This window comes from Ciconia boyciana, chromosome 6, assembly GCF_034638445.1.
Source record: "Ciconia boyciana chromosome 6, ASM3463844v1, whole genome shotgun sequence".
In the NCBI taxonomy this organism is placed as follows: Eukaryota; Metazoa; Chordata; class Aves; order Ciconiiformes; family Ciconiidae; genus Ciconia; species Ciconia boyciana.
Genome location: NC_132939.1, coordinates 22,207,720 through 22,224,207, shown reverse-complemented (window position 1 = coordinate 22,224,207; position 16,488 = coordinate 22,207,720). Strand labels below are relative to the sequence as shown.

The window sequence follows — 16,488 nt, the reverse complement described above, 5'->3', positions numbered from 1 at the left end:
TGAGCAACCTAGTGGCTTTCTACGAGGGAGTTACCACATCAGTGGACAAGGGAAAAGCAATGGATGTCATCTACCTGGACTTCTGTAAGGCCTTTGACATGGTCCCCCACAACATCCTTCCCTTTAAATTGGAGAGAGATGGGTTTGATGGGTGGACTGTTCAGTGCATAAGGAATTGGTTGGATGGTCGCATCCAGAGGGTAGCAATCAATGGCTCAATGTCCAGATGGAGATCAGTGAGTGGTGTCCCTCAGGGGTCCGTACTGGGACCAGTACTGTTCAATATTTTCATCACTGACATTGACAGTGAGATCGAGTGCACCCTCAGCACGTTTGCAGATGACACCAAGCTGAGTGGTGCAGTTGACAGACCAGAAAGATGGTATGTCATCCGGAGGGACCTGGACAAGCTGGAGAAGTGGGCCTGTGTGAACCTTATGAGGTTCAACAAGGCCAAGTGCAGGGTCCTACACCTGGGTTGGGGCAATCCTCAGTTTCAATAGAGGCTGGGGGATGATGTGATCGAGAGCAGCCCTGTGGAAAAGGACTTGGGGGTACTGGTGGATGAAAAACTGGACATGAGCCAACAATGTGTGCTCGCAGCCCAGAAGGCCAACTATATCCTGGGCTGCACCAAAAGAAGCGAGGCCAGCAGGTCAAGAGAGGTGATTCTGCCCCTCTACTCTGCTCTGGTGAGACCTCACCTAGAGTACTGCATCCAGCTCTGGAGCCCTCAGCACAAGAAGGACATGGAGCTGTTGGAGTGGGTCCAGAGGAGGGCCACAAAAATGATACAAGGGCTGGAGCACCTCTCCTACGAGGACAGGCTGAGAGTTGGGGTTGTTCAGCCTGGAGAAGAGAAGGCTGCAGGGAGACCTTATTGCAGCCTTCCAGTACTTAAAGGGGGCCTATAGGAAAGACTGGGACAGACTTTTTAGCAAGGCCTGTTTTGACAGGACAAGGAGTAATGGTTTTAAACTAAGGGAAGGCAGATTTAAACCAGATTTAAGAAAGATATTTTTTACAATGAGGGTAGTGAGGCACTGGAACAGGTTAGCCAGAGAGGTAGTGGAGGCCCCATCCCTAGAAACATTCAAGGTCAGGTTGGATGGGGTTCTGAGCAACCTGATGTAGTTAAAGATGTCCCTGTTCTTGCAGGGGGGTTGGACTAGATGACCTGTAAAAGTCCCTTCCAACCCAAAGCATTCTATGATTCTATGATCTTTCTTATAAGCCCCCTTTAAGTACTGAACGGCCACAATAAGGTCTCCCCAGAGCCTTGTCTTCTCCAGGCTGAACAACCCCAACTCTCTCAGCCTTTCCTCATAGAAGTGTTCCATCCCTCTGATCATCTTCACGGTCCTCCTCTGGACCCACTCCAACAGGTCCACGTCTGTCTTGTACTGAGGACTCCAGAGCTAGATGCAGGACTCCAGCTGGGGTCTCACCAGAGCAGAGGGACAGAATTACCTCCCTCAACCTGTTGGCCACGCTTCTTTTGATGCGGCCCAGGATACAGTTGGCTTTCTGGGCTGCGAGTGCACAATGCTGGCTCATGTCCACCTTTTCATCCACCAGTACCCCCAAGCCCTTCCCAGCAGGGCTGCTCTCAATCCCTTCATCCCCTAGCCTGTATTGATACCAGGGGTTGCCCTGACCCAGGTGCAGGACCTTGCACTTGGCCTTGTCGAACTTCATGGGCTCACTTCTCCAGCTTGTCTAGGTCCCTCTGAACGGCATCCTGTCCCTCAGGCATGTCAACTGCACCACTCAGCTTGGTGTTGTCTGCAAACTTGCTGAGGGTGCACTCAATCCCACTGTTTATGTCATTGATGAAGGTATTAAACAGTACTGGTCCCAATATGGACCCCTGAGGGACACCGCTCATCACTGATCTCCCTCTGGACATTGAGCCATTGACCACTACTCTCCAGATGCAACCATCGAGCCAATTTCTTATGCACTGAATAGTCCACCCATCAAACCATATCTTTCCAATTTAGAGAGAAGGATGTTGTAGTGGACCATGTCAAAGGCCTTACAGAAGTCCAGATAGATGACGACAGGTGTCCTAATCCTATGAAGGATGGTCTCTTGCTATGCTATGCTCTTGGAAATCACTCTCATACAGTCACAGCAGTGCCATTCAAATTCCCCCCATTGTCTGCATCCTAATAGTTTTCCTCTAAAAAAGAGCACCTAACTTGCAGTAACATTCAATGTCAATTTACAATCCTGCATTCAAGTTATATAGGATCATCAAACTGTGCGACAGAAGGCCACTGCATGTATTAGTCTGCAAATGACTCCACCAACACTACTAAACATTTCAAAGAATGCTTGCTCTTGATCTAGTGCTACCAGAACAGTTTTGTGGGTTATAGAAAGGGGCAGCTTGGTTGAGCCTGTCTCTCATGACAATCCATGTCCTGCATTCTTTTCTAGCTTATGCAGCTGTATGGGGACTAGAAACAGATCAAAGAGGATTTTGAACACATAGACTTTACATTCCTTGATAAGCAAGTCAATGACGTGCATTCTTGAGCATTCTTAAGACAATACTTTTACATTTCAGGAAAGGGGGGAAAAAAATCCATCACCAACAACAGAGACCTAAGAGACCTACATTTCTTAAAAACAAAGATAAAACCAGTTGAATAAAAAACCAAATCATAGTATAAGCTACCAGTTCAGTAATAGATACCTCTTTTAGTGTCACATAACCTGCTTGCTTATGGAAAACTGCCTGCTTGGCAAGAGGGCTCCTTGTGACACGGTTTCCTTCTACCAAAAGACAACATTGGGATACTTTTCAGCTCTTCAGTCACTGAAGCCTTTAAATGTATATGCTGTCATGTTTGCCACATCTCAGCTGTGCCTTTGCCTATGCAAAGTTTTTAATTCTATGCTACAGCTTTTCATATCCTTGAAGCAGAGTGGCTGTGAAAGATACTGTCCACCTGTGAGAGCAAAATTCTTCTCCATAAAAGCCTGCAGCACAAGTTATAGAAATTAAGCTTCCCAGTGGCTGCTCCTAGTCTTGCCCATTTTTGGTTAACATACAAGTAGATTAACCTTACTCCAATTAACCCATATCTGAAACTACCAGGATAAACTGAGTGGTACTGAAAGGGGCTTGCAAATGAGTACTTCTGACAGAAAGAGACTGACCCATCTGACCAGTTGGCACCGGTCATTGTGCAACCATTATTTACTATGTGCTTTATTTCCACTGCTTTCAAAGAAATTACAATAATGCACAGCATTTTCAGTGGAGTTTAGGGAGGAAAAAGTATTTGTTATGGTCTGATGTAATCGAGGACAAAAACTCAGTAGAAAAATGAGAAGTCAGACAAGAAAAGCCAAGAAAGTGCAAAAAAAAAATCAGTTTCAAACCTACAGGTCACCACCATAAGACTATTACATGATCAATCCTAACAGCACCTTTTTCTTTATTGTCCATCACTTTATGGCACAAATTATTGCATATGAAAAACACATCAAGCATGATACTTAGTTCCAACAATTCTGAATTAGTTTCCCCCTAACTCACTCTGCAATTGCATATACTTTAACGCGATTCCTGTACAAGCATGTGTTCAGACTTTGTTTCTTGGATTATTGTCATATTTATGGCTTCCTACTCAACTTTAAAATTCTATTATATCCAATGAGAGTAATCATTAGTTGAAATAAGGGTGTCTACTGTATTTTGTATGGATGGAGATGAGCACGTGGACAAAAGGATTAGGCGAAAACAGCACTGAGCATTCACTTTGTGGAGTGAGGTTCTTTCAGGGATTACATGTAGGAAGATTAATTACAGAAATTTTATTTCATAAAGAATACATTGCAGTAAAAAAGATCCAAACAAGTCAAACATTCTGACAGCGTAATTAGGGATTAAAGTGTGACACAAAGTTCAATACTTGACAACAATCACAAAGTCCAAAATAGCTACCCTTTATTTTTTTTCTAACTATGTCTCTTGCAAAGGAAAATTATATGAAGAAAGTAATTTTCCCCAAGCATATCCTAAAGGCAGACATTTCCAGCAGACATTAGCATACTCAATTTTGTTTTTTATTTTTTTTTTAGTTCTTCAAGAAAGCAGATGTCTTCATAGTATTTCTTGCTTAGGTATGTAAAAAACAAGTTGACAGAAGACATTTGAAAGAATAAAACACAAAAAGTTATATTTTGCATCTGTGAAATTTTTTCTTCAAGGCAAATTTGCTTCAAATGTAAGCACAACCATTTCATATGGTTCACTTTCTGGGCCATTGTATCCATTGCCCCCATTCCCAAATCCTTAAACTCTTCAGAAAGACATTCAGTGTTTTATATGGGCAACTATTTGTTGTCTCACTTCTGCTAAAGTGGTAGATGTTACCAAATGGTACGATTACTCTGAAATTAAGGAGATCTGACTGCTATCACATGTCTGAATTCCAGAGATTTCCTTCACAGGCTTACAAATCACATACATGCATCTTTATGTCAAATTACAATGCTGGCAAGCAGGCAGGTGTAAAGGAATTGGAATTAAAGTTTGTAAAGCCTTACAGAGATTTGCCTAGTTCAAAAGTTGTAAAGGTTTATTTAACCTGGAGAAAGAGTTGCATTGTCTTCACCTGTTTGTGTTGAACAGGGGAAGTATAATGGATGTATTAGTACCTACAAAAATGAGACATGATAAACATTCTATACTTACATACAATAGCGCCTTCCAGTGGCTCCAAAAGCAATACTGACTCACACTACATGAACACACATACATGCAAAATTATAGTTGTACACATCAGCCATGCAGCCCTAACTGTGGCCAGCTAAAGAGTAGAATATACAAACGCTGGGAAGCACACAACACCACCAGAACACCAAGTACAAAAATGGAGAACAGTATATCAGATTTTAAATAAGTCTGCAAATTCTCCTGGGCAGACCAAGATTTAGCTATGCAAACAACGAGAACATCTTGTACATTATTAGGGGCAATATATAAATTGGTGGTTTTTTTCCCTTCGAAGTAATATGGGATTGACAAACAACTTTGGAAAAATTCATGGTTAACCATTTAAAATTGCAAATTAACCTTCAGCACCCAATCTTGAATACAATTTATCAGTGAGAACCTCCTAGAAATACAGAATGGATACATCCATTATTGCACAGTAAACTAGATTTAGTACTCAAAATCTCTCCCTACTGTTAGATTAATAGTTTATGAAATTTATGATATCAGAACAAGCCAAAGAAGAAAACTCATTTAGCAAAAACTCTCAACTCAGTATTAACTAAAGGTTTTGTCTTGCAACCAGATTTTTAATTATGGCAGCAGCTCAAAAAACAAGTCCTCCAAATCTTAAATAAAGTACTTGCACAAACTGGAATAAGGCAAACTCCCAGAATTCTACTGACAATTTATATTCTCACCAGGTCCTGTAAATGCAGTTATTTCATTACAAACACATACAATACATAGTTCCATATTTATATACAAGAAAAAAACCCCCACCAATCTACTTCTGTTAATTTAAACTTCAGGCCACTGCACTTAAGCCTCTGAGTTACAATTCAATATACAGTCATGATGAAATACTTTCTACATACATCTTTATTCTATCCATGCAAAGAACAGCATTAAATCAGCAAATATTCAGTGTGCAAAATTTGACCTTTCATACTCAAACCTCTATGAGATTAAGAGATCAAAGCTAATTTTTCATCACAATTCTGCTGGCCCAATTAACTTGGGTTTTAAGTTAACCACAATATCACAGAGCACCTGAAAAAAGATATTTTTTTATATTGTGGTACTGAAGAAGATATCTGAGTTGGGGCAACTTCTAAATTTAAAAAATATAATTGTCTCCAAATTAAGTCAAAGAAAACCTATTATTAATCTTTTACACAAAATGTTGTTGTCACTAAATGTTGGTTCCACCAAAAACTAAAAATCAATGATGCTGAGATTCCATCCTTTATGGAGAATGTATTTATTCAGACAAGTTTATTCTCCTCTCTACCCCTCTGCAAGGCATTAGATGATGCAGTTATCTTAAAATACTGGAAAAAAAATAGATGCACCTACAGTTTAAATGTGTTTTAATGAGTTCTAATTATATAAATGAAACTGTGGATTTCAACAGATTACTTAATATTTTGAGAAATTACTTTATCTATGATCTAATTTAGTCTCTCTCACAATTTCCTATCATTTCTTTTCCCCATTCATCTCCACAATCACCTTGTTTTCTTCAATGTGCTTACAGTAGAGAAGATAAAGAACAGTTAAATCTGCAATGTAAATGAAATTCAACCAAAATTTTTTTGTTTGTAATGTCTTTGCTCTTATGTAGGAAGCCATTGAAATAGCTGTCAAAATCTTATAAACCTTATTTCAATCTAATTTGGATGGCACAACGTACCAGAAAAATCTTCTGAAAACTGAAAAAACTTTCTACTGCAGCAATATAATTTAGCTACTCAGTTATCTAGTATTGACCAGGACTCATGGCAGCACTTTGCTCAATTACGATTCTTGTGTTCCTCACTCTAAAACCCAGATATTTAGCCCTTAAACAAAGCATCCCATCTCAGCACAGGTACAGCATCTACAGTACCAGTACTGCATCCAGCTCTGGAGTCCTCAGCACAGGAAAGACATGGACCTGTTAGAGCAGGTCCAGAGGAGGGCCACAAAAATGATCAGAGGTATAGAACACTTCTCCTATGAGGAAAGGCTGAGAGTTGTGGTTGTTCAGCCTGGAGAAGAGAAGGCTCTGGGGAGACCTTATTGCAGCCTTTCAGTACTTAAAGGGGGCCTACAAGAAAGATGAGGACAAACTTTTTAGTAAGGCCTGTTGTGATAGGACAAGGGAGAATGCTTTTAAACTGAAAGAGGGTAGATTTAGACTAGATGTAAGGGAGAAATTTTTTACTATAAGGGTGGTTAAACATTGGAACAGGTTGCCCGGAGAGGTAGCAGATGCCCCATCCCTGGAAACATTCAAGGTCAGGTTGGACAGGGCTCTGAGCAACCTGATCTAGTTGAAGATGTCCCTGCTCATTGCAGGGAGGGTTGGACTAGATGACCTAAAGGTCCTTTCCAACCCAAACTATTCTATGATGCCCTTTTAAATTTTCATGAACTTTTCCTGAATTTTCCTTTACAGAGAAGATTGACTTTTCTACACAAACATTATGTGCCATTAGTACTGTTTGAAGAAACGTAGTATGTTAACTTTAAAGTCTTTTGGCTTTACAGTATAAAACCTGGTCATTGCAAAAGACTAAAAGCATGAAAATTAATAGTTTTTCACATTATTTCAATAAATTAAATATTTTAACTGTCCTTCTCACAGTAACTATTTAATCCTCTATACAGATAAACAACCCCAAGTACATAACAGTTATCTATGTTGTCATAACAAGAAGCAATCTTCACCGAGTTTAACACAAGGCAAGCCGCACTGGATTCTCTATGTTGGCTTTCAAGGTCTCTAGAAACTTTGAAGCCAGTTCATCATCTACCACCCGACCATCACTTGAAAGAGTCACTGTCATGAGTTGATGCTGCTTAAGTTTCTCATTCCCTTCTTCATCTTCCACAATCTTGAGCTCTGGTCTCGCTCGGCCCACAGCTAGGATGCAGGCCTGTGGAGGGTTTATGACTGCAGTGAAGTCATTGATGCAAAACATGCCCAAATTGGAGATACTAAATGAAAGAGAAAAGAGTTACCCGTAGTATCAGAAGTTATATATCCCCTAGAAGAAATAATCTATATTCAAAGACTACTATGACCCAATTCTCTCCCAAGGACAAACCCATTAACTTCAGAATAGATCTGAACTGGATTTCAGTAGGGCACATTCAGACTCTCGAGAGTTTGGGATTTTTGCAATTACAAGTAATGCACCTTTTTAAAAGCCCCATTTCTTTACAGCAATATATCCTTGCATTGCATGCACTAAAGGCGTAAAGTAGGACAGAAAAGTGCTATCTTCAAATAAACTTTGCCTATCCCTGTTCCAAGCCAAATGTCTTTTAGATTGAACTTCACAACTTTGTTACAATGGCTGCTGATAATCAAATGATACAATTGGGGCATCTAGATATCACTCAGGCACAGGAAAGCCTCATCATGCCTTTCTCCCTTGAACACTTTTGTCTGTGTCATCAACTGGGAAGTGGTATATTAAAAAAGGCTTGGACTCTTTTGTGACAGATTGTCTACAAAGAAAGCTGGCCCACCATCTCCTCCTTTTTGTTATAGTTACAGCAAAGAGTGGAAAACAGATTAATCTGTATAGAATCACAGAATCATAGAATAGTTCGGGTAGGAAAGACCTTTAAAGGTCATCTAGCCCAACCCCTCTGCAATGTGCAGGGACATCTTCAACTAGGTCAGGTTGCTCAGAGCCCCGTCCAACCTGACCTTGAATGTTTCCAGGGATGGGGCATCTATCACCTCTCTGGGCAACCTGTTGCAGTGTTTCACCACCCTCATTGTGAAAAAATTTCTTCCTTTTCCAGTCTAAATCTACCCTCTTTTAGTTTAAAACCATTCCCCCTTGTCCTGTTGCTTTAGGCCCTGTTAAAAAGTATCTCCCCATCTTTCTTATAAGCCCCCTTTAAGTATTGAAAGGCTGCAATAAGGTCTCCCCAAAGCCTTCTCTTCTCCAGGCTGAACAACCCCAACTCTCTCAGCCTTTCCTCATAGGAGAAGTGTTCCATCCCTCTGATCATCTTCATGGCCCTCCTCTGGACCCACTCCAACAGGTCCACGTCTGTCTTGTACTGAGGACTCCGGAGCTGGATGCAGTACTCCAGCTGGGGTCTCACCAGAGCAGAGTAGAGGGGCAGAATCACCTCTCTTGACCTGCTGGCCTCGCTTCTTTTGGTGCAGCCCAGGATACGGTTGGCTTTCTGGACTGCGAGCGCACATTGTTGGCTCATGTCCAGCTTTTCATCTGCCAGTACCCCCAAGCCCTTCCCAGCAGGGCTGCTCTCAATCCCTTCATCCCCTAGCCTGTATTGATACCAGGGGTTGCCCTGACCCAGGTGCAGGACCTTACACTTGGCCTTGATGAACCTCATGAGGTTCACATGGGCCCACTTCTCCAGCTTGTCCAGGTCCCTCTGAATGGCATCCTGTCCCTCAGGCATGTCAACTGCACCACTCAGCTTGGTGTTGTCTGCAAACTTGTTGAGGGTGCACTTGATCCCACTGTCTGTGTCATTGATGAAGATATTAAACAGTACTGATCCCAGTATGGACCCCTGAGGGACAGCACTCATCACTGATCTCCCTCTGGACATTGAGCCGCTGACCACTACTCTCTGGATGTGACCTTCCAGCCAATTTCTTATCCACTGAACAGTCCACCCATCAAACCCATATCTCTCCAATTTAAAGGGAAGGATGTTGTGGGGGACCGTGTCAAAGGCCTTATAGAAGTCCAGATAGACGGCATCCGTAGCTCTTCCCCTGTCCACTGATGTAGTCACTCCATCATAGAAGGCCACTAGGTTCATCAAGCAAGACTTGCCCTTGGTGAAGCCATGCTGGCTGTCTCAAATCACCTCCCTGTCCCTCCATGTGCCTTAGCATAGCTTCTAGGAGAATCTGTTCCATGATCTTCCCAGGCACAGAGGTGAGGCTGAGAGGTCGGTCGTTCCCAGGGTCATCCTTTCTACCCTTTTTAAAGATGGGCACAATGCTTCCCTTTTTCCAGTCACCAGGGACTTCACCTGACTGCCATGACTTTCCCAATATAATGGAGAGGGGCTTGGCAACTACATCAGCCAGTTCCCTCAGGACTCTGGGCTGCATCTCATCAGGTCCCATAGACTTAGGTATGTTCAGGTTCCTCAGGTGGTCTCAAACCTGATCTTCTCTTACAGTGGGAGGGACTTTGCTCCCCCAGGCCCTGCCTTGTGGTCCATCCACTTGAGAGGTCTGGGAAGAGAGCTTGTCAGTGAAGACTGCGGCAAAAAAGTTTGAGTACCTCAGCATTCTGCTTGTCTGTTGTTACCAGTTTGACAGTCGTGTTCATCAGGGTGGTACACTTTCTTTGACCTTCCTTTCCTGGCTGACATACCCATAGAAGCCCTTCTTATTATTCTTTGCATCCCTTGCCAAGTTCAGCTCCAGCCACGCCTTGGCCTTCCTGACCCCATCCCTACACAACCAGGCAGTGTTCCTATACTATTCCCAGGATACCTGTCCCTGCTTCCACTGCCTGTGCATTTCCTTCTTGTCCTTTAGTTTGACCAGCAGGTCTTCATTCATCCATGCTGGTCTCTTGCCTTCCTTGCCTGATTTCTTACACCTGGGGATTGAGAGATTGTGTGCTTTATGGAAAGCATCCTTAAAGATCTGCCAGCGCTGTTCTGCTCCCTTGTCCCTGAGGGCAGTTTTCCAGGGGGTCCTGTGACTAATTTCTTGAACAGCTGGAATTTTGCTTTCCTAAAATTCAGGGTCCTGACTTTACTCTTTGCCTGTCCCATACCCCTCAGGACTGCGAACTCCACCAGTGCATGATCACTGCAGCCCAGGCTGCCTCCAATCTGGATGTCACCAATTAGCTCACGTGTGTTGGTGACCAACAGGTCCAGTATCGCATCCCCTCTGGTAGGGCTGTCTATTACCGGGGTTAAGAAGCTATCCTCAATGCATTCCAGGAGTCCTGGATTGCCTACAGCTCGCCATGCTACTTTTCCAGCAGATGTCGGGGTGGTTGAAGTGCCCCAGCAGGACGAGAGCCTGTGAGAGCAATGCCTCCTGTAGCTGTAGTAAGATGTCTTCATCAATAGGCTTCCCTTGATCAGGTGGCCTGTAGTAGGCACCAACAACAAGGTTCCCTTTGTTGCCTTGGTGTCTAATGTGTAAGAACCCATATGCTTTCAGCCTGCTTGTGGCTATTCTTTGGAGACAGCTCTTCATACTCTGTCAATTTCTTGACATAGACAGCAACTCCTCTGCCCTTCCTTCCTTCCTTGCCTGTTCCTTCTGAACAGCCTGTAGCTATCGATAGCTGCACTCCAGTCATGGGATTTGTCCCACCAAGTTTCAGGAATGGCAACTAGGTCATAGCTTTCTAGCAGCACAGTGGCTTCCAGCTCCTCCTGTTTGTTGCCCGTGCTGCGTGCATTGGTGTTGACAGCTGGGCTGTCGGCCGTGTCACCTTCTTAGAGGAACACCCCTTAATTCCTTTGAGGTATTTCACTGGTGTTTCCCTGTTGGCTCCTATTACCTCAGGAGCCCCTGGCTTATCTACGTAAGACTTCAAGTGTGCTCCAGTGTAGCCAGCACATCTCAGAGCAACAGGCTGAGGGGCCCTCACTAGCACCCCATCCCTCTAACCTTGGCATGTCTTCCCACAGCTTGTCACAGGCAAGCCTGATATTATCGCCTCTCCCCCTTCAAGTCTAGTTTAAAGCTCTGTCAATGAGCCCTGCAAGCTTGTGAGCAAAGACCCTCTTCCCCCTTTGAGAAAGGTGAATCCCATCTGACACCAGCAGGCCTGGTGCCGTGTAGGCCTTCCCATTATTGAAAAACCCAAAATTGTGGCAGTGACACCAGCCGTGGACCCATGTATTAATTGAGTGAGTGTGTCTGTTTCTTCCAATGTCGCTGCCCGCAACTGGAAGGAGAGAGAAAAAAATAGCCTGTGCTCCAGATTCCCTTACCAACTGTCGCAAGGCCCTGAAGTCTCTTTTGATTGCCCTCGGACTACACATTGCTGCCTCATCACCACCCACATGGAAGAGCAGTAATGGGTAATAATCCAAGGGCTGCACCAGTCTAGCAAGTTTCCTAGTGATGTCCTTAACCCAGCCCCAGGGAGGCAGCAGGCTACCCTAAGAGGAGGGTCTGTCTGGCATACTGGACCCTCTGTTCCCCTCAGAAGGGAGTTGCCTACAACTATAACCTGTCTTTTCTTCCTCGTGGAGGTGATAGTGATACAGGGGTAGGCCTTTCTGACCTTGGCAACACCTCCTTTCCGTCATCCACATCATCCATTGACTGTCCTTCCACATCCAGAGGCCTCATACCTGTTGTACAGAGGCACCTGGGAAGGAGAGGTGGGCAAGGAGGGGTTCACCTGCCGCCCCAAGCACAGACTTGTCTCCATTCACTCCTTTCCTTCACTGCCTTCAGCCTGGTGGGGGCAGGATACAGGATCTCCTTGATCGTCATTTTTTTTTCTGGTGGCTGTTCCTGTTTGTCTCACAGAGGGCAGAGCACAGTTCCACCAGTTTATCTTTCTCAGCCTCCTTGATGCTCCTTAACCTTTCTACTTCCTCTCCTGGCTCTGCCACCAGGCTGAGCAGATCATCCACCTGGTCACACCTCACACAGCTGTTCTCACTACTGCCATCTGTTACCAGTGAAACACCCACAGTTATTCACATTCAGGGGCCATTTGTTTTGATGAAGACATCCAAGCCTCCACTGCTGCATTTCGACACATTTTTTCTGCTGAAAGGCTTAGAGATTTTTTTTTTGACCACTCCTCCAGCACGAGCGCCACATACTCCAGACAGTTGCAACCCAGGCACATTAATATACATTACAGCAATGTTTCTGAAGAAGTTTGTAGCATTACTGTCATCACAAATTATCTATTCTAGAAGATATGATTAACATAGGCATTCAGAATTAGCTTTTAGAAAACTAACAAGTGAGCTAAGCTAAAGTTTATATAACAAAAAATGTTGCTTGATACTGTGTCATAAAATACAGTACATTAAAAGTTTTAGAAACTTGGGGAGTGTAAAAAGTCAGCTGAGAAATTAATTATGCAACTGTGTCACTACATTTATGCTCGTGTTTACACATGCTATTTATTTCTCACCACTGAGTTCACTAGCTTTTTTTGCAGAGTACATTTTATAGAAAAAAATTTACTAAATGTGCTACTATTTAAAATTGATCTACTCAGTTTCTAATGTTTCAGTTAAAAGTAAACTATAAGAGTTAACACCACAACTTTGCTGTAACTTTTTTTTGCCCCTCTAGAGACATTCCTCTGAAGAGTGAATTGAAGACAAATGGGACATCATTGTCTGCTGCAATACCTCTGCCAAACAACTTCTTTTAAAAATATTTGTTTTAAAACTATTGTCAATGGGTTTTCCTAACTACAGAATGTAATTTAAAAAGAAAACCAACACAACAACATTCTTCTGCAATTGGGAAAAATTAGGTGCAAAAATAAAAGTCAGATCACTCTCAGTATGAAAAACATTAATTTCACACCAGGCTCAGATGAAATAAACCTGTACAAAGATAATTATTTCCCCTGATACAGGACACTCGACCTAGGTTTAGCCCTCAGAATCATCACATGGCATTTCATCCTAAGTGGAGCAAGATTTTAAAAGGCAATGCTTTAACACACAGTGGAATAGCGGAGGATAAAGCAGTTCTGAACCCACACTGCATATATTAAACACTGCTAGAGAGTTTTACCTAAAAGATCCTCCCTGGTACTCTTCCGGTAACAGTTTTCCCTCTCTTGCTTTCTTTGCTAGAGCCTAAGGAAAATGAAAGAAGAAAAAGAGGAGAAGAGAGGAAAGAAATTTAAGTGTTGTAATAGACTAATTCTTTTTACTTCAGTAAGACATTTAAGTACCACACAGCCATTAAAAAGTCATCTGCTTTTGGATTTAGGGAAGCAGCTCAGCAACATTGTTGTTGTAGCTGCAATGATTTGGCAGAGAGACTAGGACACACAGCTTCATTTTCCCAACAATATTGGCTGTTCAATAAAAGCTGTTCTCTCACCTTACAAACCTTGTTCCAGTTTTCAAATGGAAACACCATTCTCCCTGGTGTTTTAGATGATAAAAATATCTAGCAAAATACTTATGAGACAAATTCACAGTAGTATTCTTATCATATTTTTTTAAAGAAACTGCCATGTACCACTTCAGAACTTTCTAGCAGATTGAGAGAATGTATTTCTTCCAGCTAAGCATTCAACCACCTTAAAGAGCACCCTTCCTGTGACCCCCATTTCATTTGTGAGACTTTTCTACTTCTAAATATAACAGAAGAAACTGTCCACAAACATTTTGTTCAAAATACAGCCCAAGAAGTTCATACTATGTTCAAAGGTAAGATCACAGAGAAAAAGAACCTTATCCCCACTTAGGATGTTTCTAGTTCAGAGGTCTCCTTAGATGGAAGCAGTGGGAATCAGGATTAATAATTCTTACAGTAGTTGTCATAAGGAAGAAAGGACTGTGTGGACCTCAAGAGAAATGGCACTCATCAGTGGGTCAAGAGCCAGTTATTCAGCCACCAACTTGTTCCTAACACCCTGTGAGTACCCAATGGAAAAGGTGGTGACTGGAAATGTGTCACATGACTTCTCCATTAGTAGCAACCTTTCCAAAATGAGGAGCTCTTCAACTGACAAGCAGAGACTGATGTGGGAATGTACGCAGGACAGATGATCACGTATAGAATACATTTAGTGTTTTTTGGCTGTACCATATTTATTCCGCAGGCAGAAAAGGACATGGAAAATGTCATGTTGTGACAATTGCAGCATTATGACCTTTTAAGACAAAAATAACTATTTCCAAAAGCACAGTCAGGGAAATAGACTCAGATCTACTTCTAGGAATACTGATAAAAGCAGCACAGTCTGTTTATATTTTTCTTTTTCTGGTAAAAATAATGAAACTAATGATAGTTTCCAATCATTTAATTACATTGCAGAAATTTCTGTGGAAGCAAATAAAAAACCCCCAAAAATCTACTTTATCACAACATGAAAAAAGTGATATATCACATTTGTGAAACTTTCTTGCAGAAGATTATTCCATTAATCCCCTCTGTTTTCTAGGAATTTTTCCAATCCCTTTTTAGGAATTCTACCACTGTTTTCTAGGATTTTTTCCCATGTTCTTCCCTCCCCTTCCTTCTTCCCTCCCCTTCCTTCTTCCCTCCCCTTCCTTCTTCCCTCCCCTTCCTTCTTCCCTCCTTCTTTCCTTTCCAGTAATTGCCTGTTCTGCTTTCCAGGGATTTTCTACATGCGTTCTATGAATATCCTGTCAAACACTCAATTCAATCTACCAAGAGGTAATTTCTATGAAGCCTCACCCCTGCCTTAAAGGGCCAGAGTCAGTAAGTGGAAACTATGATTGAATTGACTTCTTTTTGTTTGCATGTGGGTGGAGGTAGAGTCATACAAACAAAGTATTTGTAATGTGCAGAAGCAAATTTCTGGGAAAGGGAGGTGGAGGGGAAACCTCCCAAACAAACAAAATCTCAAGCCCAAAGACCAGAAACACTAAATAAATTAACATTATCTAGCTTTCTCATGAGGATTAAAGAAATACAATTATATTAAATTGCAGAAGTCTGTATAGGCTTATTTTTCAAAAACAGTCTAGCCAGCATTCAACTAAATAACATGATGGCTAAGTTACTGTTAATTAGAAATGAACAGACTTGCAACATTAATACTAATTTTGCAGTCTAAGGAATGCTGAAACTGCTTTAGATCCATTTTGAAACTGCCTTTGTTATTACTGATGTGTATCTGGGTCATGCTACATTTTCTCCTACAAAAAAAACTATATAGCTACTATATTCCTCAGCCTGCCATACATTTAAGACCTACCTTTGCAGAGGCAGCAATTTCCTTTATTCCCTTGGCAGCAACATCTTTTATGATTGGTGTAATGAGACCTCGGTCTGTTGCCACAGCAATAGAAATGTCAATGGACTGCAGCTGCCTGCAGACTTCTCCATCCCAGGTTACATTCACATCTGGCATTTGCTAAAAAAGAGAGAGAGTAAAAAGAGACAGCTGTTAAGAGAACAATGGTGCAATCAATTATCAAGAAAATGGAAGATCCTTTAAGACACATAGCTACATACAGGCATTCACCAAATCAATTAGTGCATCACAGACTGCTGTCTGTAAATGAAGGCAAAAGAACAGGTCACATCTGTCATCAGGACTGCCACAAGCAAGATAAAAAAAAATCATTGTGAGGGTCTAAGAATAGACGTACATGACTAGGTTGCATTTATTTTATTTAAACTTAGTTTGACAAAAAGCATGAATGTACTGAAAATGGCTGGGCAGCCAGAAGGTTTTTTGGTGCTGCTGGGAAAACACCAACAAGTATACATTAATATTTAGATCATGTTTGGCTAGAAATTTCTCAAGTCCATTTCAGGGCAGTGTTCTCTCTTAATCCATACATCCATTTATTAGTTCCCATGAGTTCTCATAGTAATTCCATGTAGTTTTCATACATGCATAAGTTAGTTCCCCAACTTAACTTCCTCCTTCAGCTTTTGAATAGTTAAAATAATCCTCGCAAATGGGAAAAATGGCTCTCACTCCCTTTCTGATGTTTCTATATTGTTGTGAGGTAATGAAACTAGTCTGGATCCTTGTTCTGCTTTATCTTGTCTGTTTGTAGCTTTTAGAACCCACTGCTCAAACAAT

The 16,488-nt window shown here is 42.0% G+C and overlaps 1 protein-coding gene across 3 annotated transcripts in view; it reads right to left on the bottom strand.

Annotated features, from left to right (window-relative positions):
- Positions 1–3,244: 3,244 nt before the first annotated feature.
- Positions 3,245–16,488, bottom strand: part of PDHX (pyruvate dehydrogenase complex component X) — a 53,834-nt gene continuing 40,590 nt past the window's right edge. For 2 of the 3 annotated variants that reach the window (XM_072863977.1, XM_072863975.1), the window contains 3 exons: positions 15,649–15,807; positions 13,485–13,549; positions 3,246–7,720 (listed from right to left, as the gene is read on the bottom strand). In XM_072863977.1, coding sequence (XP_072720078.1) covers positions 7,456–7,720; positions 13,485–13,549; positions 15,649–15,807 — 489 coding nt within the window. In that variant the 3' untranslated portion in view covers positions 3,246–7,455. Of the gene's footprint in view, positions 7,721–13,484; positions 13,550–15,648; positions 15,808–16,488 lie in introns of all 3 variants that reach the window. The other variant, XM_072863976.1, reaches the window with a different exon arrangement.